General features: G+C 44.9%; 2 protein-coding genes across 4 annotated transcripts; both read right to left on the bottom strand.

Annotated features, from left to right (window-relative positions):
- Positions 1-13,206: 13,206 nt before the first annotated feature.
- LOC101761878 (putative E3 ubiquitin-protein ligase UBR7) lies at positions 13,207-20,012 on the bottom strand. The gene is made up of 5 exons (XM_004965461.2): positions 19,701-20,012; positions 19,425-19,583; positions 15,797-16,057; positions 14,423-15,058; positions 13,207-13,636 (listed from the first exon to the last, which is right to left on the bottom strand). Exons 1-5 carry the CDS (start codon positions 19,800-19,802, stop codon positions 13,544-13,546), a joined length of 1,251 nt encoding a protein of 416 aa, XP_004965518.1. The 5' UTR covers positions 19,803-20,012; the 3' UTR covers positions 13,207-13,543.
- Positions 20,013-21,210: 1,198 nt separating this feature from the next.
- LOC101761225 (spermine synthase) lies at positions 21,211-26,413 on the bottom strand. Of its 3 annotated transcripts, none has more exons than XM_004965459.4 (12): positions 26,266-26,413; positions 24,988-25,205; positions 24,839-24,883; positions 24,430-24,506; positions 24,224-24,346; positions 23,949-24,053; positions 23,789-23,861; positions 23,571-23,642; positions 23,016-23,211; positions 22,379-22,508; positions 21,976-22,059; positions 21,211-21,615 (listed from the first exon to the last, which is right to left on the bottom strand). In XM_004965459.4, exons 2-12 carry the CDS (start codon positions 25,172-25,174, stop codon positions 21,538-21,540), a joined length of 1,170 nt encoding a protein of 389 aa, XP_004965516.1. In that variant the 5' UTR covers positions 25,175-25,205; positions 26,266-26,413; the 3' UTR covers positions 21,211-21,537. The 3 variants fall into 3 exon arrangements, with proteins under 3 accessions (XP_004965516.1, XP_004965517.1, XP_022681733.1); XM_004965460.4 differs by lacking the exon at positions 26,266-26,413 and adding an exon at positions 25,783-26,140; XM_022825998.1 differs by lacking the exon at positions 26,266-26,413 and adding an exon at positions 25,783-25,968 and having other exon boundaries at positions 24,988-25,209.
- Between the last annotated feature and the right edge of the window lie 1,549 nt (positions 26,414-27,962).

Here is a 27,962-nt window from a genome sequence, read left to right as displayed (position 1 = left end):
ATCACTTGATTTGATTGGCATACCCCCAAGATCCCTTGACCTAGAAAGAATGAACCCAACAGACGAAGGTCCATGTCAAAGGTATATTCCTTAGTGTATACGAAACACTTTGGATGTTACCTTGATAACGGGGGTAGAAGATCTCCTAAAAGAACAAGTTGTGGAAGGTAGACGAGAAGATTTTTGTTTGTTTTTATAGAAGAACGTCCCACCTTTCTCAACTATCTCTCATTTGTGGCCTTCTTGAGGGATTTTTTTTCTTTGAAAAGAAGGAAGGAGAGGGAGTGTTGTAGGCTTAGGGGAAGGTTTTGTCTAGGATTCTTTGGAATGAGAGATATGGACAGAAGATGGTTCCTCTCCTAATTAGACATCGAGATTTACTAGAGTTGGAGCATCTAAGAGAAAGTTCTCTATAGGATGTACGAACAAGATACCGAAGTCTTGGACTTCAAAGACATGAAAGTTTAGGGTAGCCTCGACATCTCTATGTCCTATAGACACGCTATGTAATACCCCAAACTCTTCTAGGAGACATCATGAGGAGTTCCGAAAGGTTCTCTAGGGTGGTGCCAATGGCTCGTCTACCAAAAAGGTCAACACCCAAAGGATGGAAATGATGTTGGCACAGACAATGGGACTATAAAGAGCATCCACCTCCGTCCCGCGTATGATGCATTGAACGATTAAGGAGGGGGAGATAGTTCCAGCTCCCTTAACTGCTTTTTGCTCATAACGCTTGCTGACTCAAACGTGGTTTCACTAAGAAAACTGGCTCTAAAGGATATAGAGGAGTAGTAGAGACCGGTGGTTTCCTTTTGGCTATACAACCAGGACGAGGTTTATAGCCAGAAGCTATGGTTGGCTTTGGAAAAAGTGATGGCTCAAAGGACTTGCCCTTTGGAGTATAAAGTTTTTGAATAGACCTCAAGTGCACGGATGTACCATTGTAGCACTTCACCCATGAGTATTCAAGGTATCATATTTTCTTAGGGAACGGGAGTGTAAAGATCTTCTAGCTAGTTCAACCCAAAGATAACAAGAGGTAGAATGGTCTGGTAGCGAGATTGTCTAAGGATAGAGATTCTAGGAAGGTTAAGCTAGACTACTAAACACTTGATTCAGAGCACTGGTTTACACCTGGTCTGCCAAGTGCCTCCGGGCTTTAGCCCTACGCTGAACCCAAATGGGGAGGGTTACAAAGGACGGACAAGGCTGTCACCACCTGCCACCTACCTCAACGAACCGTGGGGAAAGGTAGCAAACAAAGGTAATGTCTAGCTTAGACACCATGTCTACGCTATCAATTACTACTCTAGCATCAATCAGGATTATCCATCTTTATCAGGAGTCCTCTACTAGAGCATCTGCCACAAGGACGAACAATGAACCTACAAGTGAATAATAATGAAAGCGTAACCTTACCAAGTAACTCACCACCATAGACGAACTTGGATACTTACTCAAGTGGATCGTATCCAATGAGGTACAAGCTGAGGAAGGTCGCTGACAAATCCGGGACTCCTCCTCCGGACTACATCCTCACTCACTTCCTATCCTATGCTACCGAAGTAGCTCTTGTCATGGAATCCTTCTCATCTATTGTGTGCCTTCTCACTTGGTGTGGTGTTATGGAGGAGAAGGATCTCTATTTATAGGAGAAGGAAACTAGGGAGAGTGGAGGACCTCCTCTTGATCCTAGGGGAATATTCCCCTCATTCCACTCCCGTGGCGCCAGTAACCGACGTTCCCTAGCGCCAAAACTCGCGAGCCAAGCTTCTGGAGGCGGTGGGGTGAAAAATCATCAAAGAACCGAATCCCTGGTGCTGAACCGTGCGTGGACCGCGCCTAGGCCACTCCTCGCGCGCCACCTGTCCCGGCCGGGACCGCCTCCTCCCCCACCTCGCGCGGTCGAGCGCACGATAGCAAGGGAGATCCGCGGCTTCGGCACGGCGGCCATTTCTCGTCTGCCACGCGTCTGGGCGGGATCGACCCCTGCGCGTCGCTGCTCCTGCGCCAGCGCTAGCCGGTGCGGCCCTATGGCTTGGAGGCGCGTCCCGCGCGCCTGGGTGCATGGATGGCCCACGTGGGGCCCGCCTGTCTCCTGCGTGCAGCGTGCGCGACGCGGAGGCGTGCAGCACTTGGGCGTGGGCCCCGCGCGGCCTGCCTACAGTGGGATCAGCCTGGTAGCTGGGGTGCTGACATCATGCTTGCGTCAGCACCTCATATTATTTTGTGAATTCCATACCTATTTGATCCGAGCACCTAAGTAGGCAAGTAATATATCCATCTTAATTGTCTTGACGAAAAATTCGCAATGGTGCATTCCAACTATGCCACTTTTATGTATATTTTGATATGTCTTGCACACTTTATCCTATTTGCAAACGCGATCTCCTGTAGACAGTGATTCACTAAAATTCAAGGAAATAATTAGAAATAAACTTCTATGTTTAGTGTTTATTGTTTTACTGTTCTTTACACGGTTGGATTTGTCTATAAGGACCGTCAACATAGTGGAAGAGGAAGGGTCAGCTCCCGACACTTATACAAATAAAGTCCCGGGTTAGGTAACGGGATTTCATTTGTATAGCTAGGAAAGAAGAATACAAGAGACTGGTTTTCATCATGCTTAAGAGTGTGACCTTGAATAAGATATGCTTCCTCAATGATAGTGTGGGGTGTCTGAATGAAAGGAACAGATATGCCATCTAACACCCCGACTTTTGAAGCAATGCGAATAATTAAAGAGGTACACTCAATAGGACCAGTCATCTTGAAATGTTGTAACCACTAAGCAATCATAGGCTTAACAGTTGAAACTCTAATCTTTTTAACCATGGCAAAGAGAATTTTAAGCACATCATTATGAACACGCCTAACATCTTCCCTAGGGGAAAGTGATAAAGCAAACCACTTTTGCATCAACCTCAAAGTAGGATTATGAATTTCATTGCAGCGAGGAGCAAACTTGCCAACAACAACTTGACCGGAAATGCTTGTCCAAAAGGAATGGCGATTAAAATCGCGGACAGCTTTGTCAAAGTCGACTATGCATTTTCTATGAAAACCAAGAAGTAGACTAAGGTTCATCCAAGAAAGTTGGTATTCCCTTCTGAAGAAACAAAAGGATATACCATCATCTACTTCTTGCAAGGTGCATAAGAATTGGATGGTGAGGAGGTGGGAACCTTCCTCAGAAATAGGCATGAAATCTTCCATCCAATTGAATGCCAAACATTAGTAAAGTCGACATCCATACCTGTGTTCTCGAGGAGCTCCAAGTTGAATGCTTATGTGTGGGCAAAGACTCGATCCTTGATGAGAGTGTAGGCTTGCATTTCCTGGATGCCATGTAGGTCGAGAGGTGGTCCCTCCACCTCCATGTCTTATGGTCCAGAGTGCTCTTCTTCCGGCACCTCCTCCTCCTGCGTTGTGCTCGCATGTAGTCGTCAGAGTGGTGTGTGCTTGCGCTTCCATGGGAGCGGCTTGAGCTCGATCTTGTCACCTTCCTAAACGAGCCGGAGAGCTTTCATCCTATTCCTTTCATGGTGGATGGAGCACGAATGAACACAACTTGTGCACAGGTTACATTAGCGAAATCATAATGAACTCTTACCCGTGAGTTGCTCCTCCAAGGTTGTTGATTCTTGCAGCAAGGAAAATGAGAGAAAGAGAGGTTTCTTGCACTTGAACTTGAGCAAAAACTTGATGGAAACCCGAGAGCCAAGAGAGGAGAGGAAGTGAATGGATGAAAGTGTTGATGGATGAACAACACCATCCTCTCGGCCTCTATTTAAAAAGCAATGCAGTCGGGTCGTTGGGAACCGACCAAGGGCAACGGCTAGGAGCTGTTGGAGTCAGTGGGGCCCAGGAGCCGTTGGGCCTGGTTCGGCCAAACCAACGGTTTGGCCCACCTCTTGTAGGCCCCACTAACTACCAGCTTTGGCCCACGACCCCCCAACAGCTATATTGTGATATAGTGGGGAGTCCCGGCCAAAGAATGCTCCAGAAATGCTCAAAAATATTTTTCAAAGTATTTTGCTCAAAGCCATTTTATTGCTTTTTGAATTTCAAAAATTTTCATGAAAGGGAAAATTTGGCTAGAATAAATTCTAGCATGCAAGTGCAATTTTGGGGAAACAAATATGCAATTGGGAAAATCAAATATTTGGAAATTCAAATATAAGATATCTACCGATTTACCTTCAGGAGGGCTCACTGTTTTAGGTCCTTTGAGCAGGACTTCCTCTATAGCATTTTAGCTTGTGGACGGGGCATCTGGTCCAGGAGAATAAGACGCGGATGAATGTACATCCTTCACCTTCCATGCCTTCCAGGTTTTCTTGGAGTTGTAGTTGGAGGTGTGGCTAGTTGCTTCTCAGAAGTTGGGGTTTGTGCTTTCACCTTCCCATGGTGCTTTCTTGTCTCCTTTTGGTAACCAGGATGTTGACTGGGGTCTACCAGGTAGCATTCCTCTTTCTTTGTTTGGAACCTGAATACCTTGTCCTTCCGTCCAATGCGGAGCCGGATTACTCCGGACCCGACGTTGATCCTTGCCTTGACCGCGTGTAGGAATGGTCGCCCAAGGATGAGTGGCATTCCTAGGTCACCAGTTGTGTCAAGAACCACAAAGTCCATGGGGACAATAGAACCTTGGATTCTTACCAAGAGTTTCTCTACTATCCCTTTGGGGTAGCGGATGGTCGAATCAGCTAGTTGGAGGCATATCATGGTAGGAGAAAGAGTAGGGTAGTTTATTATGTCAAACATAACCTTGGGCATGATGTTGACACTTGCACCAAGGTCACAGAGGGCTCAATCAACGTGGAAGTCCCACATTGAGCAGCTGATCGGCGGGTACCCCAGTTCTTCATTCTTAACTACAGGTTCCTCCCATGAGTTTCTTCTTTAATGCCTAGGTCTTCCTGCATGGTTACTAGTGGCCGGGTTCCAAGATGGGTTGCCCATCTAACAGAGACTGCACTCACATTCTCAGGTTGCCCTATGATTTTCCCAAGTTTAGAGATAGGAACAACAGCAACGATTTGAGCTAATTGGGTTTCGATCATTTTATTGAAGCTCACTTGATTCTTAAAAGCTGAGGAAAGACTTTCCATTTTTACATTTATGCTTTCCAAAGTTTTATCATTTGCATCAAGCTTTTTACAAAGAGATTTGTTAGTCTTAGCTTGCCCAAGAACAAGATCTTTCAGGGAAGGTTGGTTTGAATTGTAATTCGAATGGTAATTACCATTGTTATTACCTCCCTGGTATGGTGGGCACGATTGGTTCCACCCTTAACCTCCTTGAGGATGGTACCCATTGTTGTTGCTATTCATGTATATGATGTCTTCATGGGTCTCAGGGCAGTCGTTCCCCGAGTGTCCTCCATTTCCATAGACCTTGCACGTGAGGTGCGAGTCCAAGGCTTGAACGGGATTGACCATGAGTTCTTGAGGCTTATCCCGTCCATCCATGCGCTTAAGTAGGAGATCTAGCTTAGCGGCTAGCATGTCCATCTCCTTGATGGTGTGCATTTCCCGTGTACGATGTTGGAGTCGTTCTTCTCTCCACCTCTGATTGGAGATCATCTTCTCAACTAGACCCGTAGCTCTGGTAATAGTGAGGTCGAGGAAGGCTCCTCCAGCAGCAGCGTCAAGATGGGCTCGTGCTGATGTGGTTAGCCCATTGTAGAAGCTTTGGAGGACGAGCCAGTCATCCATCCCATGGTGGGGGTAGGCAAGAATGTATTCTTGCAGCCTCTCCCATGCTTCTGGGAGTGTCTCCGTGCTTGACTGCTAGAAGCTGGAAATTCTTCCATGGAGGGAATTGGTTTTTCCCAACAGGAAGAACTTGGCGAGGAACGTCATGGAACATTTTGGCCACGTGTCAACAATATCTTTGTCCTTGTAGAACCACTGTTTCGCTCTCCCGAGGAGGGAGAACAGAAACAGGCGCAGTCTGATAGCATCTTGGTGACTACCCTCATTATGATTGTGTCACAAAGACCAAGGAAGTGTTGAAGATGAGTACATGTGTCCTCGTTTGGCTTGCTAAAGAAGGGGCTAGCCTGCACCATGTTGATGAGGTTCGTCTTCAGCTCAAAATTCACATCCCCCAAGTCAATAGCAGGGCCAGTGGCCACATTGTCAGTTGAGGGGATGGAGAACTCTCGAAGAGTCTTCTCGGCCATAGCCTTAGGAGCAGATGCTGCTGGAATGACTGGTTCGGTTGCTAAAAGAATGATCTGTGGAGGGACGATGCAAGGTCAGACCCTTCTTGCAAGACATTCCGGATTCTCAACGAAGTTGGTTAGCAAGTCGAAATCAGTCATACACTACCCTATTTTCATCCATCAGGAGAAAACAAAGACAAGTTAGCTTGTATAAGCAATGGCTATTCCTTAGTCATAAAGTCAAGAACATGTATTGATAAATCTTTTAACCAGTGCCATCCCTAGCAACGCCGCTAGAAATGCTTGTTGGTATTTCTTAACGTTACGAATAAATCCGCAACCGCATGGATATACCGTTGTAGCATTTCACCTGGAGAGTATTCAGGGTATCATTATTTATATGTTTCCCAAATGATGGCATTGGTGTAAAAGGATTTATCGAGTACATCCAGGACGATATGCTTAAGTAACAGACCAAAGGTTATACAGGGGTAAGCCATGATAAAATATATGAGGGTAATGTAACATATACACAAGTCAATCTCAAGAATAAAGAATAAAAGAATAAGCCTAAGGTTAGCAAGAGCAAGGCATACAAGAGGTCCAAGTGGCATCTATCTATACAAGCAAGGGTCATACAAGCATATGATTAGAGCTAACTCTAGGCATACGGCATTATGGGGAGAATATCCCTTCCTACTCTGTCAGGGCAAGATATCTTTTAGAACTCCTACACCATACCTGAGGGGACTACAAGGGATGGACAGGGCTGTCACCACCTGCCGCCTACCCCTCAGACCGTGGCATACAATCATATTCGATGGATCCCAACGTGCCCGAGCACCACGCTTGTATACGTGATCACTACTCTAGCCCCTCCGGAACCCCAACCATGAGGATCAACAGGAATAGAACTAGAGCAAGCTCGAAGGCACAACGAACTGACGTGGTAACATAGATTCAACCTAAGCATATGAGTATAACTTAATAAAGTACAAGACATGGCATAGAATACTACTGAAATAGAATAATAACCATACTCTTTATAGATAGAATACCAACAAATCAAGTACAAAGCCATACCGAGAGCTGGAGGTTATGCCCCAACCTACCCGAAGACTGGCTTAGCACTACAAGAGTTTCAGCTCTAGCCTAGCTCCACTAGCCTAAGGATTATAGGAGTTACTAGAGAGAGAGGGAGATTGGCTTCAAGTGTGGTGTGTGTTAAGGGGGGGGTCTCCTCCTCCTTTTATAGGTGCTTGAGGGCGGTTCCCAGAAGGTATCTCGAGGAATCTTGTCCCACCACCATCCTCAGTCAACCAGGCACCGCCACGTGGAGAATAAGGGCGAGAACCTCCTATCCAGGTTGGACCGAACTTGGGGTTCGGCCGACCCTGGGCTGGGCCGGCTCTCCACCGCCTTTGCGTGGTGGGTTGCCTGGTAGGCCTTGGTCCTTTTCCTCGTGGACCCATGCTGGATTGGGTTGGTTTGCTCTGGCATGTGGGCCCTCTTATCGATCGTGTGCACATCAAGTGTTCTTCAGTGTGTTTCGTTCGCGTTTGTGCACGTTTCCTCTCTTGTAAAGACTTGTATCCCTGAAATTACCTATTTTCCAAGACATGTGGAACAAGGTTATTGATAACAAATATGCGAGTAAGAAATGTTAGTTTTCCTTTATTCTTTGAGTAGTGTGACGGTTGGATTTCAATCATAAGGACCATCAACAAACTCCATTGCCCACTACGAGGTCTTTATGGAACAACTGTCAATCCAATTATCCATCCAAAAGAGGGCATCCTCACCATTGCCCACTACGACCGAAATAGAGGCATCAAAAAAGGATTTCTCCAGAATGCCTTGCGAGAATTTTAAGGAAGACTAGGCTTTGGATGTATCTATGTGTGTGAGCCAAAGCCATCGCAATCTCAAAGCCAACCCCATAAGTTGAAGGTTCTATATGCCCAACCCGCCGAGATCTATGGGACAAGAGACGTTAATCCAAGCAACCACACATTTGCCTCCGAATGCTGCCTTGGAGCCACACCAAAGGAAGCCCCTAATCAAGGTTTCAGTGGCTTTGATAGCCCATGACGTGACCGTGATAGCTATGGAGATGTGTATCGGAATAGCTGTGAGAGTGGATTTTGCAAGGATTAAGCGACCGCTCCTGTTGAGTAGCCTACCCTTCCACGATGGGAGGTGTCTCGCGACCTTCTCTACCAAAGGTTGTACCACTGCTTTAGTCAGCTTGTGGATTGAGAGTGGCACACCAGGGTAGCTGCATGGGAAGTCCACGAGCTGGCATCCTAGGATGTCGTGGACCAGGCTGATATGTTCGTTCGAGCAGTGTATGGGGAAAACATGGATTTTGGCGTAGTTGGCTGCCAACCATGTGGCCTTTTCAAAGAGTGATAGGATCTCCTTGATCATGAGAAGATCCTTGGCGACCGGAGAGAAGAAAGCGACCAAATCATCAGCATAAAGGGAAACACGACATTTAACTGAGTCACGACTTGAAGGCTCGAGCATCCTCCTATCATCCTCAATATTGACCATGGCCTAAAAGCATTACATGACAAGGACAAAGAGCATTGGCGACAGTGGGTCACCTTGTCTCAATCTGCGACCATGACATATCCTTCTCCCTAGAACTCCATTCAGAAGTATCTTGGTACTCGTCGTGGTCAGTATAGTCGAGATCAAATTGTTCCATGCGGGTGGGCATCTGACCGCAGATAACAATTCGAGGAGGAACACCCAGTTAACAGAGTCAAAATCTTTCGCCAAATCGATCTTGAACATTATTCTTGGGAGCCTCTTCCTCGCTAACATTTTTGCCACCTCGAGCACATATCGGAAGTTATCATGTATCTGTCGACCTTTGGTAAAAGCGCTTTGGTTCGGTGACATTAGCACATGTAGTTGTGGCACGAGGCAGTTAGCTAGAGCTTTGGAGAAAATCTTTCCAAAGCTATGGATTAGACTAATGGGATGGTAATCACCTAAGGAGGTCAGATCCATCTTCTTGGGTATGAGGGTTAGCAGCGCCTCCTTTAGGTGATGGAAGCTTTGGCAGTCCATCGAAGAAAGGGCATCAAAGGCCTTAATGATTTCCCCTTTTATGATTGGCCAAGTGCACCTATAGAAGCGACATGTAAATCCGTTGGGACCAGGGCCTTGTCTAGAGGGAGGTCCTTAATGACCTCCCAAATTTCTGTCTCCGTGAAGGGTCGACCGAGGTCGGAGAGGTCCAGCTGTGGAAGACCTAGTGCTCGGAAGTCAAGTGAACAGCTCCTATCATGGCTAGTCCCTAGGATCGCATCAAAATGGTTGAAAGCTACATCAACATTGTGAGCTTCATCGACCAGCGTGACTCCATCGACCTCTAGCGAAGTGATGCGGTTCTTGCGACGCCAATGGTTCACATGAAGGTGGAAGAATTTGGTGTTAGCATCGCCTTCATGTAGCCATCTCATACTAGATTTCTATCTAGCAATGGTGCGCTCGAGGGAGGTGAGACCAAGAAATCTGTTTTTGAGGAAGCATCGAAGAGACAGTTCCGCAAGGGATAGCGACCTGAAGTCTTGCGTAGCTTCCAGCCTAAAGATAACTTCCTTAGCGACCTGGATCTGGGTGCAGATGCTGCCCACTGCTTTGGCGCTCCATTTCTTGAGTCCTTTGGCCATTTCTCACAGTAGGTGATCAACGGTTCGGAGCAGGTCCACATCTGGTCTCGTGTTGTTTCACACCTCCTCAACCGCCTCCATGAAGGCCTCGAATTGCAACCAGTCTGCTTCAAAGTGGAATCGATGCTTGGGATGGAATCCGTCATCGAATTGGAGGAGTAGAGGTGCATCATCAGAGCATCAAGTCACGAGCGCCTGCAGAGAACACCTGGGGAAGAGATGCTCCCAGTCCATGGAGATAAACATCCGATCAATGCGCTCGAGTGTGGGATGTACTCGCTCGTTGCTCCAGTGAAGAGGTGACCATGGAGGTGGAGTTCTAGGAGTTCTAAGTCGTTAAGGAACCTCCAAAAGTGACCCATCATGTGTTTGGATAGGCGACCATTATTTTTATCCACCGCTTGATAGATTAAGTTGAAGTCCCCGCAGAGCACCCAAGGGCCCGTCAGCTTTCTGCGGATGGAGCGGAGTTCCTGTAGGAAGGCAACCTTGTCAGCTTCATCCTACAGCCCATACAAAAGAGTTTTCAAAAAAAATAAAAAAAAACGCTCCGCCCATGCCCGTCGGCCGCCCCGCACTGCTCCACCCTGCGCCTCCTCTTCCCCAGCCTCTTCCCCACGCCTCCTCTTCCCTAGCCTCCTCCACCTCGCGCCTCCTCCTCCCCGCCAGCGGTGCGGTCCGCACCACTCCGCGTCGCACCTCCTCCTCCGCCGCCCGCTCCCACGCCGCTCCCCCGCTCCGTCCGCGCCCGCTGGCGCCGCTACGCTCCGCACCACCGGCCCGCCTGCCCTCGCCCCGCTGCCGCTCCTCACTACCAGTGAGGGGCGAGTGGAGGGGGAAGGGGAGGGGCAGCAGAGGGAAGTGGAGGGCCAGCGGCGCCCGCTAGCTTGGAAGCACTTAGGAGAGGAGGAGGAGAGAAAGAGAGGAAGAGGATAAGGAGAGGAGGATGAGAGAAAAAGAAGAGGATAAGGAGAGAAGTGCCTAGAAGAATGGGAGAGAGGAGGAGGAGGAGAGAAAGATAAGGAAGAGGGAGGGGGCCGTGGCGGGTTGGGAGGGGCTTTTTGTCCCAGTTGGGAATTCAACCAGGACACAAGGCCCCCCTTTTGTCCCGGTTGGTAATTATAACCGGGACAAATGTTTTAGTCCCGGTTGGAATTACAAACCGGGATAAAAGGCCGGTTGGAATTCCCAACAAGGACAAAAGGCCCCTCCAGACCACTAGCCTTTACAACCAGGACTATAGGGGCTCTTTAGTCCCGGTTGGTGAGCCCCTCGCTAGTGGCTGAGTTTTCCCAGTTGGTGAACCTTTAGTCATGGGCCAAATTTAAACTGGGACAAAAAGGGGTGGATGGAAGGTGAGTTCTCTACCAGTGGATGGTGCACCCGCATCAGGTCAGGCTCCGGGCGCGGTCCGCCCCCCTCGGGCCGTAACCTGCATCAGATTGTCATGGGAAGCGGTTTCATGGGGCCGCGCCATCGCTCGCCGGGGTAGAGGGGATCCCCACGACTGCCTTCATGTGAGTAAACTCGAGGATGTTTATGATTGCTTGTACCGAAGACAAGGCTGATCTCAGGCATAGGGGCGACCATGACTTTTTCGACCGGCATGAGGTCGGGGTGGATGCAACCAACAGTAAGAATGAACTCCTCGAGGTTAGCTTTCGATTTCATGTCCGGCGCCAGAGCAATGACGCTGCAGGAGGAACCAAGGATGTCCTGGGCCATGCTGCGCATCCATAGGTGCACCGGCACCCCCACTATACCGATCTGAAGGTGGTAGTCCATGGATGCGGCACTGGCCCAGCTCTCACGTCACCATCGACGGAAGACAAACTGTAGGGTGCCCTCAGGCACCGGAGCGTGGAGCACCCGGATCATGGTGTCCAAGTCCTTGAACATGATGAGGAAGGGGTGTTTGGATACCCCTTGCTAAAGTTTAGGTACTAAACTTTAGTTCATTTTAGCCTCTAAACCTCCAAACACCCCTGCTTATTTGGGCTAAACTTTAGCCCCTAATGTTTAGTCCATAAGCCACCAAAGTGTTGCTTATGGGAGCTAAAAGGTACCCTGGATACCCTACCCTCATTGAATGCTTGTCTGTTTGACTCGCCCCCCCCCTCCCCCGGCCGCACCCACCCATCTCCCCCGTTGCTGGCCCCTGCGCCATCCCCGCCGTCGCACACACCAGTCCCCCCCAGCCCCCCTGTCGCCGCACCCTGATCCGCTACCCCCGGGCCCTGTCGTGGACGCTGTTCAGCGAGCCCATGTCCAGCACCAGCACCCGATCGTCCTTCTCCTTAGCGTCGACGAAGTACGACAGCCCTCCCAGCCTCTGCTATTACGGCGAGAGCGTTGAGCGAGAGCTGAGAGGAGAAGTGGAGAACAGAGCATCCGAGCAGCAGAGAAGGACGCACGCCTTTGCCGAAGCTGAAGATGTCGTGCACTAGGACATTAGGGGCAATGTGGTAATTGTACAGGACATTAAATGTTGTTTAGCCTCTAGAACCAAACAGGAAAACTAAACTTTAGTCCTCAAAATAAGCAAGTTTTAGTCCCTAAAATAAGCTCAAACCAAACAGGCCCGAAGTCATCGGGGTAATAGGGTTGAACTAGGAAGGAACCCGGTTCAACCCCAAAGCGACCAAGCAGATAATCCTAGACATCAGCCGTTGACATTACCGGCCGGGTACCCGCGACCACCGCGACCAATGCTCTTTCGAGCGCGACCTCGTCAGCGACCACCTCCACGGTGCGCGGGATGACACAAAGCTTCACTCTTGGCCTCCAGCACGGGGCACCAAGAGGTGGGGGAGAGGGAGACACCTCTGGAGCAGGGCTGGCCGGGGCTCTCCCACGACCAGGGGATGAATTTGTTGGCGAGGGGGTGGCCCAGACCGCGTCGGAGCCGGTCGCCGTTGAAGCCGAAGACGACGTTGGAGGGGATTGGGATAGATCGTTCGTGTCGGAGCTGCTTATCTCGTCCAAATCGAATCATTCATGCACCGTCGTACCTGCACATCATACCAGCAACCAGCTAGTACTAGCATACGACAGGAACGACGAAACGAAAGCGATTTGAGAGCTAAAACAAGCCAAACAAACCGCAATCATACGAACAGAGGCTAATGATAGGATAACGACGGTCCTGTGCCATTGATGTTAGCTTGTAGGCGTCCCATCGGGGGACCATCTGGCATCTACATCTCTTCGACCAATTCCGTATGCATCCCAACGGTGGAAATGTCATCGCTGCGAGGCATGCTATGCTCTGAAAGCAGCTAGCTTGGCAGAGCTGTCTTTGTTCATGGGTAAGATGGTTCTATCGGACATCAGCAAACCCAGAACTTGAGAAGGGCGAGCATCATACTCAAGCAGAACCTGGTTCAGCTCTAGTAAAACTTGCAACTGCAAGAGACTCGTAAATGGTAACACAATGTAAATTACTACCTAACAGCGTTCAGATTAAGGAGCAAACAGGTTGCTTGCCAGCTGGGCCATCCAAATCTACTGCGAGTGGCTTCGGTACATTAAACATCACCATGTTCCTGCTAGAACACATTACTGTTAAGTCCAGTAGCACCTAAGATGACATTACTCAGGGTATCTGAAGGTACCCAACCAGCAATACGCTACCCAGCAGCAGACTGCTTGCCTTAGCGGGGGGGCTGAGGTGGCACAAGCTCTAAGATAACCTCTGTTTCTTCTTTTTCGCCAGATTCTCGAAAACAGAGCGGATATCTTCAGACGTGACTGGTTTTGACGAGTCAAAAGATTCCTGTTCAAAGCATCAAACAAAGGAAACACAAAATCAGGTGGGTGGACAAAATCAGATGCAACAGAATATGAATGCAACCTAGAAGGCTAAAAACAAAGTTCATCATTCTGCTGCCAAGAAAGTTTGTTTTGGAACTAGATTGCATTGGACAAAAATGAAACAGCATTCATCTTTTCTGAGTTAAAAAAAAAACAGTACGAAATGAAATGAGATGTAAGGTTTTACTAAATCAAAATGAGTATAAGCAAACATAATCTAGCTTAATACAGTCTTCAAGACCACAAACAATTTAATGTCAAGCAATGTTAAGTATTCCTGCAATGTGTTAGGAATCTAATTTTCCTGCGCAAGATGTTATACTTTAACTGATATATCTAACGCTGTGAAAATGCTTCGTATCCAGCACCATATTTAGCATATGCACATGTACCAGGTAGATACAGCAAAGCAGCTAACCTTTATAATCACTAAGAATCCATAACTCGGTTCAATATGCAGACTAGCCCAATAGTTGTGCCATGTATGCATGGTACATTGGTTCTCATGTTCTAAGGATAAAGAGAGTGCTAACATTGCATATTGCATTTGTAAGAGAAGCTCTTTGAGTAGTGTTCTAAAACATGTAGGTGTTCGCTTCTTTTGAGTAGTTTGCATATTTTGTAGGAAAGAGTGCCACATGACCATTTCTTAAAGTCTCATGAAAAAATTGTATGGCTGACTCAGTTCTTCCTTTTTATAGTGCTGAAATATATTCTACTAATCAATCAAATAAGAAGAGATTGTTACCAAAAAGGACTGAAACTCATTCTTCATGTCATTAATGCCACTCAAGATCTCTATCTTCTGAACATGGTTAAGCGAATTCAGGAAGTTTGTCTCAGCTCCTTCCTGCTGCTCCAACTTCTTCTCCCTCTTCTGCTTGGCAATCTTCTCATACTCCTCAATAGAGTCCTCCTTGTCAACAAGATATGCAATACCCTGTTGTGCATAGAAGTTAGTGCATGTTTCGCACCTGCATAGTGTATCCCTCCAGCCTTTAGACATGAAAAAGGGCATATTTCTCTCTGTAACAGCTGGCATCGTATTTACATCCATTCCTAGCTTGCAGATGTCTCCAGAACTGCTCCCTAAATTGGCCTTCTCAGGAACAGCAATATCTTTTGCAGTACCATTCTCCATGGAGGTCTTCTCACCACACATATGATCAACAAGATCACCATTTTCATGTTTCTCAATGTTAGCCTGATCTGAAGGTCCTCCTTCCATCACAGTTGAATTACTTGTATCAGTTTGTGATGCCAATTTCTGCTTACCAGAAGCCCAGATTGTTTGAGGATACAGTTTCAAGAAATGACAAACAGGTGAGCATTTATGGCATATGAAATCCTCATAGAGTGGCTCCCCTTCCTCATCTCGCGGTATCTGCAAAACAGGAAAGCCATTAAGCACACATTATATTTTGCAGGTACCTGGGAACTAACAGAACATGTTAGATTTTATCCTATGGATATCTGTGCCGGGGAACTAATAGATGTTAGATTTTATTCTATGGATACCTGAAACATCCTCTACTGAAAAAAAAAGCGAGCTAACAAATATGCATTAAGTTTGCACCACCTGGTAAAGCATAGAAGTAAAACTTTGTTAAATCAATGCGTAAGCTAGTTGCTTAGCAGCTCAGAAAGAGATTCTAAGTCCCGAATAGCATAACTATTGCATGAGCAGTTGTTCTTTGGGGAAGGGAAGGTAAATGCTGTCAACAAAAAACACCAATCAAGCATGCATTTGTTTGTAGTTTCACCCAAAACTGTAGAGTATAATGAACTACTCCCTCCGCTCCAAACTGTAAGTCATTTTAGCTTTCTAGATTCATAGTATGTATTTACTATGTATCTAGGTGCATAGCTATGTACCTAGAAAAGCCGAAACGGCTTACAATTTGGAACACAGGGAATAGAAAATAGCGCATTGCACAATTTCTTAGGTTTATGAACAGAATAAAACATCTAGACAGGAAATGACATGACCACAAGAAAAATTCTAAGCACTACTAGCATAGAATGGCACTATTGCAGATACAGTGCAACCATGAAGAAACACAACACAGAAAGAAGTTAACAAATATGATGCCATTAAAGAAAATAATGGTAAGTAGATTACCTCTTCAATAGAGTTAAGACCAATATGATCCTCATGAAACCAGTCCTCACAAATACAGCATTGTATCATTTCAACTTGCTCTTTAGCTTCTGGATCAGGATACGGCCTTCCACATGTGCAATATGAACCTTTGAAGTTATGGTTATAACAATTTTCTGGATTCTCAGAATCTTTCTCAGGGCAGAGTTTGCAGAGGTGACCGCCAAACTTTGAGTTCCCACAGTCACAACGAAACCTTCTCTTTGTCCAAAGTTCAACAATCTTGGAAGAAAGAAAAGAAAAGGAAGATCAAGCATTAGCTGAGTTCAAGTTCAAACAAAAAAAGAGAATAATGGAAAGTAGTAAATGAGTGCGCATGAATATGCATTTTAGAAATTCTTCTGATGCAAGGAGGCAGCCAGTCTGACCAGAAGTAAACGTGAATGTTAAACTGAAAGAAATAGTGACAACAAATAATCCCATGAATTGCATCCACCAAGAAATTCTCTTCTTTGCTACAGATTTCAAAGCATAATAACAAGCATAAGATTCTCAGATACCACACACAAGTTCAGCAACTTTACCACACTATCTGCAACGTACCCCAGATATAATATGGAGATTAATGACTTTGCAGTCATACTTCATACTCCCTCCGTTCCAAATTATAGATAGTTTTGGCTTTTCTAGGTTCATAGATATTATTATGCATCTAGACATACACTATGTATAGATGCATAATAATATCCATGAACCTAGAAAAACCAAAACGACCTATAATTTGGAACAGAGGGAGTACTTGATAGTCATGGTGTATGAAGCTATAGGACAAATAGTCTAAAGCCTAAATGAATGAATGTCCCACTTGTGTAAAAACAACTTTACTAGAGCTGAAAGTAGGGGTAAACATATGAGTCCCTGTCCCAAGAAATTGATGCCTAGAACCCAAGAGATGGAATCAAGCCCATCGAAAATGTATTTTTAGCATTTCTTTAGTGCAGAAACAGTGTTGCTTGGACACTGATAGGTCTCTGGATCCACAAGATTCAGGTATCAATTTCAGTCAAAATAAGGGTGGGAAAAGTACTCAGACATGGACATTTGTTGGAATTTAACTCAGATACTTGAGGCCAATTCTGGCAAAAGAATTCGGACATGGGTGCGCAATTAACATCAAAGGAGAAAATTGGAACATATTATCCTAGAAAGCAATTCCTATCTTCCAAAGCAATTCATTGAAGTGGAACAATTGCATTCCTTCTTTCAATCCTTTGCAAAATGCTCCAACAGATGACAGTAATAGAATCATAAAATGTTGATCAACTAAATCTATGTAGCTCAATAGGAAAGAAAAAACTATTTACCCTTTTCTAAATGCAGTTCATTTTACTAAATATATTACCAAAAAAGCTTAGTTTTCCTTTTGATGGCTGTGTCATCACTCCTGTTGGGAACATTATCTAACTTTTGAGCTACTAAAGAAAAAAATGATATCAAAGAGGGGATTTATGTTCAAAAATTCTTGACCTAACAATTCATTATTCTCAATCTCATATATGAAAAAAAAAACAAGAAAAATAGCATGTACAACCCTTTCCCTACAACAACATGACAACCATGTTCTTAAACCCCTTAATTCAATACATAATTTGTGGTACAATCCTGTGATGTACCGAATTTGACGTAATTGGTTGCACAGACCATGCTGGTTGTACTTCTCTTGTGTATCACTAAACTAAGAGTCATGAGCAAACCCTAGAAACTTACAGTTAAAACTTTGACAGCAAAGACCTACCTAGGCTACCAGCTCCTGACCAAAAAAAGATACATATGGTAAATGAAATTTGTTGACTTATAAAGTCAAAGTTTTTAGCCTACCCCAACTTGCTTGGGACTGAAAGGCTATGTTGTTGTTGTTGTTGTTGATAAAGTCAAAGTTTTAGGGGACTAATTTATAAGGTTACTGGCTTACCACTGTAAAGCATTTGCTACACGTGCGTGCGTATGCACATGAATGCATTAGATGAAACTACACATATTGAATCAAGTAGATATGCGCTAAAAACATAACACCGCACATCTATATTAATGACCACAAATAATTCCAGTTTCGATGAAACTGCTTGTGGTCAGTTTGAATTTACCAGAAATTCCCTCGTACTTAACAAAATACAATCAAAATCCCATAAAGAAATCTTGTACACATAATACACGTTAAGTGTGCCTGTGCCTTACTCCTTTACAGCCACATTCTATTCCATAAACTCATTCACTGGTATGTGTATTTTCCCAATGTAAGCAATTCTGCCTTCAGGTACTGAACAGAGCTTAACATCATGTATACTACTTAGGTATATTTACAAAAAACTATATTACCCACATTCAAGGTCTTTGTTAAGAGTAATCAACTGCTTGAACTTACGATGGCTAGAGAAGGTTATTGATCATTCTTGGGATGGTATCTAGTACTTCCAGACATTAAAGCATTGAATAACAATAAATAGAAGAATTGTTATGAATAACTTCTCAACTCAAACAACATGGGAAAACAAGTTATGCACACTTTCTAGAATGGATCAACTTATTCAGTCTAATTCCATAAAAGAATCCTATGGTTAGTTGCAGAAAAATGATGAAAGAAAAACCAATCATATGAAGCCACAGTCCCAGTTTAATAACCCCGAAATTCTACTTAAAAACATGCCTGTCTCCAGCTCAATATTGATCAAATAACATAAAAGAATAATTATACCTTCAGCAGATAAATATCCTAAACGCCACAGGCCACACTCATCCAAGAGTACTGAAACTTTTGTTTTTCACAAGTATATGAAAAATAAACATTGATGACTAGACTTGCATGGTTCAACTCCATCCGCAAAAGATCATAATAATCACAAGCTATTTTCAGGTTTTCCCTAAAATTATGGCTAATCTTTTGATCCAGAAGACAAGCATGGGTAATTTTGCTGCTGCTTATACAAGATGTACAATTTTATGAAGCTCCCAGCAAACAAGCATGCATTTCATAAACAGCACAGAAGAACCTTAAGTTCTGGTGAAATGCAATTGCTTCAGATTTGACAAAGAAGTACAGCAATCTGTAAATACAAAAAATCCTAATTTCTAGCATGTGTTTGATGTTGGATGGTGTGCAGGATCACTGATGAGGCACAACTGTGGTTCACGGCAAGAGCTAAAAAGATAAACGAGCTCTGCTACAGCTAGGTTTTGTTCCCAGTGGTCGTTGTATGGGTGTGGAGGTTTTTCGCTCTTAGTGGTGTTTCAGTGAAATTGGGTTGTTTCTTTTTCCTTTCTCTGGTTTACTTTTGCCCTTATGGGCCTTGTAAGCGGACTGGTATTTCTTATGCTTTCTCTGATACAATCACGCTCACCTTTCCTGCATGTTTGAGAAAAAAAAGAGCATGTCTTTGAAGAAACTAGTGGGTACACTGTGCTGCAGGAATTGAACATTCAATTGATACTAGTGGGTATGCTTGTAGAGTGTCAGAGTGTGCACAGACACTGGTGAGTCCAAATTAATCATCTGCTCTGGATCTGAAGCTGCCCCTAAATAATCCCACATTTATTTGACTTATTCCTCATTTATTTGGGAAGGAAAATGCATGGGAAGAGTGAGCAGACCCACCTCATGTCCGTCGTGGCATGCGAGGCTGCAGGCGGTGCAAACCCCGGCGACTCCATCGGGCACGCAGGTGAGGCAGGAGAAGACGGCTTGTCGCTTGAGGTACCCGCCGGCGTAGGTGCACTCCTTGCCGTCGTCCCCGCCCAGCACCAAATCCACCTCCTACACAGGGGTTTTCCGCCCGCACAGAAAGCGTAGGAGCAAGCTGAGCACGAGCACGACACGAATCGAATCCAGCGAGCAAGGGGAGACGGGGGTGTTGGAAACGAGGTGCCGTACCAGCTCCTCGGCCTCGATGCCCTCGATGTACTCGCCGATGGTGAGCGTGGGCTCCACCTCGTCCGCGAAGGCGTCCACGCCGTCGCGCGCCGTGTCCGCCATGCCTCCCGCCACCCGCGGCCCGGTACCCCTCGGTCGGTTTGGGCTAGGGTTAGGGTTTGGCGGGGAGGAGAGGGGCCCGGGCTTGCGTGCGCTCTCGCGCGATTGGAGAGATTGGGGAGAGATGGGGGATGCTTGGAAGGGGAGCTGAGATTGAGCGGAACTGCGGAAGTGGAAAGGAATACCCAAGAGAGGGGGGATTAATGGAAGGGTTGGGGGGGGGGAGGGAGGGAGCTGAGCTGCTGAGGGGATAGAGAGAGAGAGAATCCGGGGGAAGAGAGAGAAAGGATGATCCTTTTTCGGGTCCCGGTGATCGTGATCCTTCTGCGTGACTGAGAAGTGGGGTCGAACAGGGTGATCGGGATGTGGGCTCCTAACGTCAGTGGCAATATAGGGTGCGCGTAGCGCCGCCTGGGTGTTCTCGAGGGTGGCGGGAGGTTCCGCTTTTGGTTTCCCGCCACGGCGATGCAACTCGCGCCCGGGGAGGGGTTGGGTACTTGGGTTGGGGGGACGCGTGGATCCGTCCTCCACGGGCGCACGGCGTCGCCGGACGGCCGGACCGCCGGAGGCGGAGAGCGAGAGCGAGAGCCGCCCCGCCGCAACGGTTTCCGTAGCGTGACGGATGGTGCTGCCGTCGTGGCTTTTGCCCAAGGCAACGATGCGGATGGATGCAACGCAATAGCGTTTAGATTGGTTGTACAGATGAAGATGTTTGGTTGATCGCTCGAATACATATGACGTATCGTATAAGATAAAATGCTAAAAATTAAATATCATAATAATGTTTATTTTGTACAAATATATTTTAATAGCTTTTATTTTACCTTAACAAGCTTTAATCGGCTTTGAAAAACACTAATACCACTTAATACACATCAATCACATGCTAATACCACTTTTTATAAGAATATAATGTGCCTCCACACGCGAGCCACGATCGCCACAAACTCAGAAAAAAAAGTACCTCCGGTCTGCCGAGCCAGAGGCCACACTCATCATAGTGTCGTACCGCTATCTCGTCCCCTCTCTCCATGTGGCAATGGCATCCGAACCTACATGACTCTGCAGAGTAGTTGTACACAGTGACGCGTTGGAGGCTCCCTAATTAGCCGAACTGCCGAAGGTATAACAGATTGACAGTGCTGGGTCACCACAGGAACTCAAGAAGTCACTATGAAAGAGATGATGCTATCTCAGAAGATTACAACTAGTAGAAACGATAAAGTACCGGGCATAATTTCCAATTGCATGCTGCTATCTCTTCTCTAAGATGCAGACGTTAGGGTCAAACTACAAACATTACAATTTACAACCCCTCCGTATCTCTTATTTCCACAGATCCGCTCGGCCATGTGGAAATATATCTTGCACGACAGTTATCATGTAAAAACAAAGACAGATCACAAATCTACCGTCATGAAGTAGATGATGTCTCAGGACAAATGCAAAATAGGATTATATTACATCAACAGGTCTTACAAGTTGCAAGTTGGGAACTTGTGCAGCTGTGCACAACAAACACCAGAAACAGAGGGGAACACATTATTCTGGTAGGCATCACAGCAGTTCAATTCCTCCTTTATTCAACCAGTCATCACTCACAAAGACACTATATATATGCTCCTGGCGCATCGTCATTACCATCTCAGTGACTATCTTTACGGTAAGAATACAACTATACACGACCCCAGCTTGGATGCACCAGAATTCGGAGAAGTAGATCGAGTACGGTTCAAGCCTAGGAAGCTGTAACAATGGCATTGTTTGGCAATATCTTTATCTTCTGCGACTTCGAAACTGATTCTTTTGGCTTCTCCTGCCATGATACGAAAACAGAAGCAGACGTGAGTATTCACGTGGTACCAATCAGAAAAAAAGGTGTGCTACTACATTGTTGAATGATGCTGTGAATGATTCGCACTATATATCTGCCCAATTGTAGCATTTTATGTCAATAATATAATTCATTATGATGCCTGAACATCTTGATTGAAAACAAAAAAAGTAAATCAATGGCTGCACTGTTACTGCTCAATAATAACGCGGTAACCACAACGATAATAGATGGAAAGCTTCGTGCAACCACTAAATTAAATCAAGCTGTGGTACACTGGGCTCTGCCTTCTCATGAAATTTAAATGCACACTATGAACGAAGCATTTAGCAAAAAGCTCACCTTTTCATTAGAAGTACTAGGAGTGGTATATGATTCCAGTTCTCTTCTTACAAATGTTGGCAGAACAAAAGCAGCCCGATGAATCTGTCAAACAAGTAAATTCATTTCATAATATTTCACAGGAGAAAATTGTGTCAGAAATCTCACAATAGGTTGGTAATAAATATGTCTTCGAAGTAAAAAACAAATTGGGAACAGTATGATCACAAGCACTCCAACATCGCTAGTGCCTTTTGTGGCAGAGAAATGATGAATTAATAAGTATTTTGGGTGTGACAGTAAAGGCATGTGAGATTTAAAGTTACTCTGCTCCGTAAGTCATTTTCCCCAGATTATTCTGGACTAAGGGTCTAAGACGTTGGAAAGGAAAGGCAGCCAGCGCAACAAAAGACATTGCACAAACCTCTGAATTGTAAAATCTGAGTTCCTTTCCAGCTTTTGTAGCTCCTTGTATTTTCTCAATTGGGTTCACAGGAGTTAAGAAGTTCACGGGTCGACCTTCTTTCGCGCATAGCAAAAATCCAATGACACCACTGCAAATCCAAATAGTTAAACTTAGCTGCTAAAGATGCAAAGAAGTGATACAGAACTCCCAAACATAAAGCAGGGACAGCTAATTGATTTTATCTGACACAATCTGCTCCAGCAAATCTCATAAAGTAGGACATTGCAAACTCATTTTTTAGTGTTTTGGACAACAGATCCTTGCATGTTCATCTTATTCATCCACATGCTTGCTAATTCGTCCACTCTTACACCATTGACTCAAAAGTCTAGGATGTTTTGCCTAATTTAGTATTGTACAACAGCCTCCCTAACTAGGCTGAAACACAGCTGTTGATGAGGAAGGAAAACTACTTCCCTTCACAAAATTAGAGGATGGTATCCTAAACAATGCTTTAAAAATGCTATGCTATGACGTCAATCCCAGTATGCCCAAAAATCACTATCTTTTATAAGATTTTAACCTTTATAAGGAAAAAACCACTAAAGACAAAAATGAACATATGCAGAATTTGAAAAATGAAAGTTCATAATACCTGGGATATGTTGGAACGCTTGTCCATGCATAGTGCACAGCACCCTTGAATGTCTGACGACAGATAGCCAGCATATCCTGGATTAAATGTGTGTGCAGCCACATGCTCTCAGCAAGATTACAAAGAACACCACCAGACTTTAAAGCTCTAGCAATTGTCTGAAAAAATGGTTTCTCCACAAGTGCCTGAGCTGGACCTGTAATAATAAATGTGAAAAGGAATTTAGTGCCAACTAAGTAAACGTTAGCAAATCATATAAATTTTCTTAAAAAAATAAAAGAAGAAAAAAACAGGCACAGATATAAATCAGTATATGGATGTTGTGTCTGGAACGAACACAGAACTCAGAAATATTCCCAACATTCCTATTAATTTGAACTATGTGCATTCTGTGTTCCAGAACAGGCCTGTACATACTAAACCAACAAATAGTGATAAGGGATTCAAAGACTCAAAAAGAAACCAACAAGAACTATATTGAGCATGGAATGGGAAACATACATAATTGCAAGAGAACTGTGTATTATATAGGATGTAGCACTAGCAAGAACTCACCAATTGGATCTGATGAATCAACAATAATAGCATCATATTTCCCTTCAGGAGAATTCCTCAAGAAATCAACAGCTGCAAAACAAAAGCAAGACTACTATGAACTGTATGAAATCAAGACTAGAAGAAATGCAAGGTTTGAAGCTAGAAACAATAGCGGCATATCCTACAGTCTATCATAATCACAGAAAACACCATCAGGTACCAGCTTTTCAACATACCATCACCAACATGAAGTCGGACACGAGGATCTTTATATCCAATGGATAAGTTCGGAAAGAACTCTTTGCAAACCTACAAAGTTAGAGGAGATAAATAAGAAAATAATATTTACACTATTATACATTGAACTTCAAGTATAGGTAAAGTGATCATTCTTACATCAATAACTAGTTGATCAATCTCACATATATCAATAGTCTCCACTGAATCATGTCTGGCTATTTCCCGCAGTACACCACCATCACCACCTCCAACAACCAAAACCTGCACCGATTAGTAAGTCTATGTTGTAAGGCTAACCATCCACAAAGCTCTGATTAAAAGGCAACATACGGTGGGAAGGACATCCTCCAATTTGATTAAATCACTATATCTAGCGAGTATGCGGCATTCTCACAGTTTTCAGAAGAAAAGGTCAGGGTCAAGAAACATACATTCTTCGGTGATGGAATTGAACATAGTGGAAGGTGAGTAACCATTTCCTGGTATGCACATTCGTCCTTGTCGGTCAGCTGAACTATACCATCAAGCACAAGAACATTTCCATAGGTTGAAGACTGCAAATGGAAATTAACACACTTCTCAGTACAATGTCTGACGAGTGCAGTTTTTCACATATAAATTTAGCAGGAAGAATTACTTCAAAAACTAAAATCTCTTGGTAAGGTGATTTCCCTTGGTACAGAATCTTCTCCACTTTCAGAGAGTGAGCCTCTCCTGCATTAAAAAAAGGTTTGGTTAAAATCCTAACCTACTAGGAAATATACACCAATAAACGCCTTGTAGGGTCAAACGTTTTTGCAAGTACCACATGCACGGCTAGACCGATATTTAAAGTCCGCACCAGGCTAAGCAATTTTTTATATAAAACTGTTCCAAAGTCAGCAGATTGATAAAATTAGACAGGTAAGAGTGAGCAGTTATCGTCATACCATAATCAATTTTTAACATATTGTTGTAATGAGACAGCGCGTGAACGCAAAGATGTTTTGAAAAATAAAACAAAGTAAATTTCTACTGGTAGGGCAGAACAGAAATAAGAAAAATACCAGGCCACATAGGGTTGTTGTAGTACTGCATTTTGCTTGTTTTACCTGCATATACATCAGTTCAGTAGTATATATCAGAACTGCAGAAAGGACTACATTTCCCATATGTATAGTTCCAAAATAGAAACAATTCTGAATTCTGAACATACCGAAGCGCGATCTGGGTTCGGTGAACCAGCCCGAAACCACGGTATCATGGCACTTGGCCTCGGATTCAGGCACGCCGGCCTTGACCTTGACGCAGCAAGGAGGCAGCGGTTTGTGGGCGGCATCATCCCCACTTCCCTTTATCTGTGCCGCTGCTGCAGAACCGTTTCCTGCGTCTCCAGCCTCCATGGGTCCTGTTGCTCTTTGAAGGTCCCAGTCTCTGGCTCAATAATAAGAGACATAAAAGTCAGGCATAAGAAATAGTTCAGACAAGAACACGTGAAGAAAAAAACAGGTGGCAGTATCATGTAAGTGCTGCTTGCTTTGCATTCATGTTCAACCAAACACGTAAGCGAGGCATCTAGCCACTCGTACGATTGACATGTGGAAAGGCCCAGGTAAAGCAGCAACAATAAGCGCATCTAACATGTGGCTATCTTTATAAAAAAAAACATGTGGCTAAAACTGACGAAAAGAATAAAGCAGGAAGCAGCACCAAACAGAATCCCAGTTTTATTTTAAGAAAATAAAACTTTTGATAGCTAGAAAAAAGAAAAGAGAATCAACTATCACCAACCCTTTTATTTTTTGAGACGCCAGCCGCTTTTATATATATATATATATATATATATATATATATATATATATATATATAACCCACTAATCACCAACTGCTAAAAATAAATCACAAGCTTCCTTCAACTACCTCGGAAATTCTACCGTGGAAACGCGCGAAAGCCGCCAACTCAATCGGAGTGGGAGGAAAGCATGAAGCAGTAGAAAGAAATCGAACATACAAGCCATGGCTAGAGGTACCGTCGATCAGCAAGAAGCCACCGATGGATACAGGAATCAAGCAACCAGAAACGCGCCCGGAACTCCGCCTCTAACCCCGTGGGGAATCGAACAGTGAGGAGAGCCCACGATGGCGCGAGCAGAGGCGGTTTCTTGCCCCCTGGCCGCCGGCGGAGGAGGAAAACGAAGGGAGGACACAAAATAGTTTAAGAAAACCCCTTTGCAGAACAACCAAAAACAAATAGACCCTCTTGTTAGTCCAACTCAGGTCTCCAGTAGCTCCACCGACGACAGGGAAAAAGCAGCGGAGAGCCGGAGACGTGGCCAGCCGCAGGTGCGACTGGAGCTCCTGTTTATCACCCCGCTCAAGACAGAAATCGCGACAACGTCCACCAGCAAGTTTTGGGGGGGAAATAAAAGAAACAATCGTCTTGAGCAGCTGAGACTTCTCGAAGTTTCAAGAAGTCCGGAAGGTCGTTTCTCACCTGGATACGACGGCGAGGAGGAACAACGACGACCTGTGCGCGGTGGATCGGAAATGGAGCGGAATGGAAGAGCTCAGAGCAGAGTAGGCCCTTTAAATAGGTGGTGAATGGCACGGAACCTTTGCTCCGTGCTTCTTGGTTGGTAGTAGGTGCCTCGATTCTCTTCTTTTTTATTTTCTTTCTATTTTCTACATTGAAGTAATAATAAGATAATTGTCCTAGCAAAAGAGGGATTTCGACAACGAACGTAAACCCCTTGGATTGAATCCGATAATAAGGCGGTGTTTGGGAGCACTCCACTCTACGAAAAATTGCTCCACTCCACCAACTCCGAAAATTTCGCAGCCAAACGCGTCTAGCTCCAGCAACTTCGGCTCCACGAAAAAGGCGGAGCGGGGGTAGATCCACGTTTTCTGTGGAGTACCTCAAGGGGTGCTCCAAAAACCCACTTTACAGATCTCCTCGTGGAGTTGGTGGGTATTTCCACCATTGCCACTCGTTACACATATACCGGTTCGATCAGAAAAAGAAAAGTCCTATCGCCTCCCTCATCTGTCACCGAGCCGCCACTCGCCGAGGCTCAACACGCTGCCCGCCGCGCCCGCACCCGCCGCCCGCCGCGTGCCGCGCCGACCCGGCCTACCGCGCCATGCGCCCCGCCCCTGCGCCCTGCGTCCCCCGCCCGCCCCTGCGCCCCGGGAGAAGAAAGGAGAAGAACTAAAGGAGAAGAAAGGAGAACTAAATGAGACTAACAAGTGGGACCCATTCACATGGGTATAATGGACTTTACACAGCAAGACCTTCTGTTTCTGGAGCTGGATCTGTGCATTTTGCCAAACACGTGGACAGCTCTGGTATTTTTTTGGAGTTGGTGGAGTGGAACTGCAATGTGGTGGAGTTGGTGGAGTGGAGCTCAAAAATTTGGAGTGGAGTGCTCCCAAACACCCCTAAAACTCGTAATAAAATTAATTGCTATGGTCCAACAACCAATCTTGGTTAGGCTGCCTCGTGTACTCGATAATTCGATTTGGCGTGGCGTAGTAAGGGAATACTTGATTCCAGAGCAAGTTTTTCCTTTGTTTCTATAACGTTTAGAACAATTAATTAGTTCGATGGATAATTTTCTAAAATGAGGTATGTTTGGGGAGAAAACACTTAAGTTTTAAGTGATTTGATTATTAGAATTTTAAGTGATTTGATTATTAGAGGAGAAAACAATTAATTAAGTGATTTGATTACTAAAGTTTTAAGTGATTTGATTATTAGAGGAGTATACGGCAGTTGGGACTAGCATTGTTCATACGTTTTTTCCCCGTTTTCAAAAGGGTGGCCACAGAGTCGCCTATAAGATTTGGGTGAGCAAGGCCATTAAAATAAAAATAAATAAAAAAAGCGAAAATAAAACATTTACGACCGTTCGTTGGATTGAACCACACCACCCAAACAACGAAAAAGAGTCGTCTATAAGATTTGGGTGAGATAACAAAAATATGTGATTGTTGGAGCCTTGGAGGTAGTAGGCCCGGCTCAGAAGTCCAAATGAGCAGTGGTATGGCTAGTAAGGGGGCGTTTGGTTCCTTTGCTTATTTTTAAGCAAGTGTCACATCAATGTTTAGATACTAATTAGGAGTATTAAACGTAGGCTATTTACAAAACCCATTATATAAGTGGAGGCTAAACAGCGAGACGAACCTATT

This window comes from Setaria italica, chromosome IV (genome assembly GCF_000263155.2).
Source record: "Setaria italica strain Yugu1 chromosome IV, Setaria_italica_v2.0, whole genome shotgun sequence".
In the NCBI taxonomy this organism is placed as follows: Eukaryota; Viridiplantae; Streptophyta; class Magnoliopsida; order Poales; family Poaceae; genus Setaria; species Setaria italica.
This window is presented reverse-complemented; position numbering and strand designations above follow the sequence as displayed.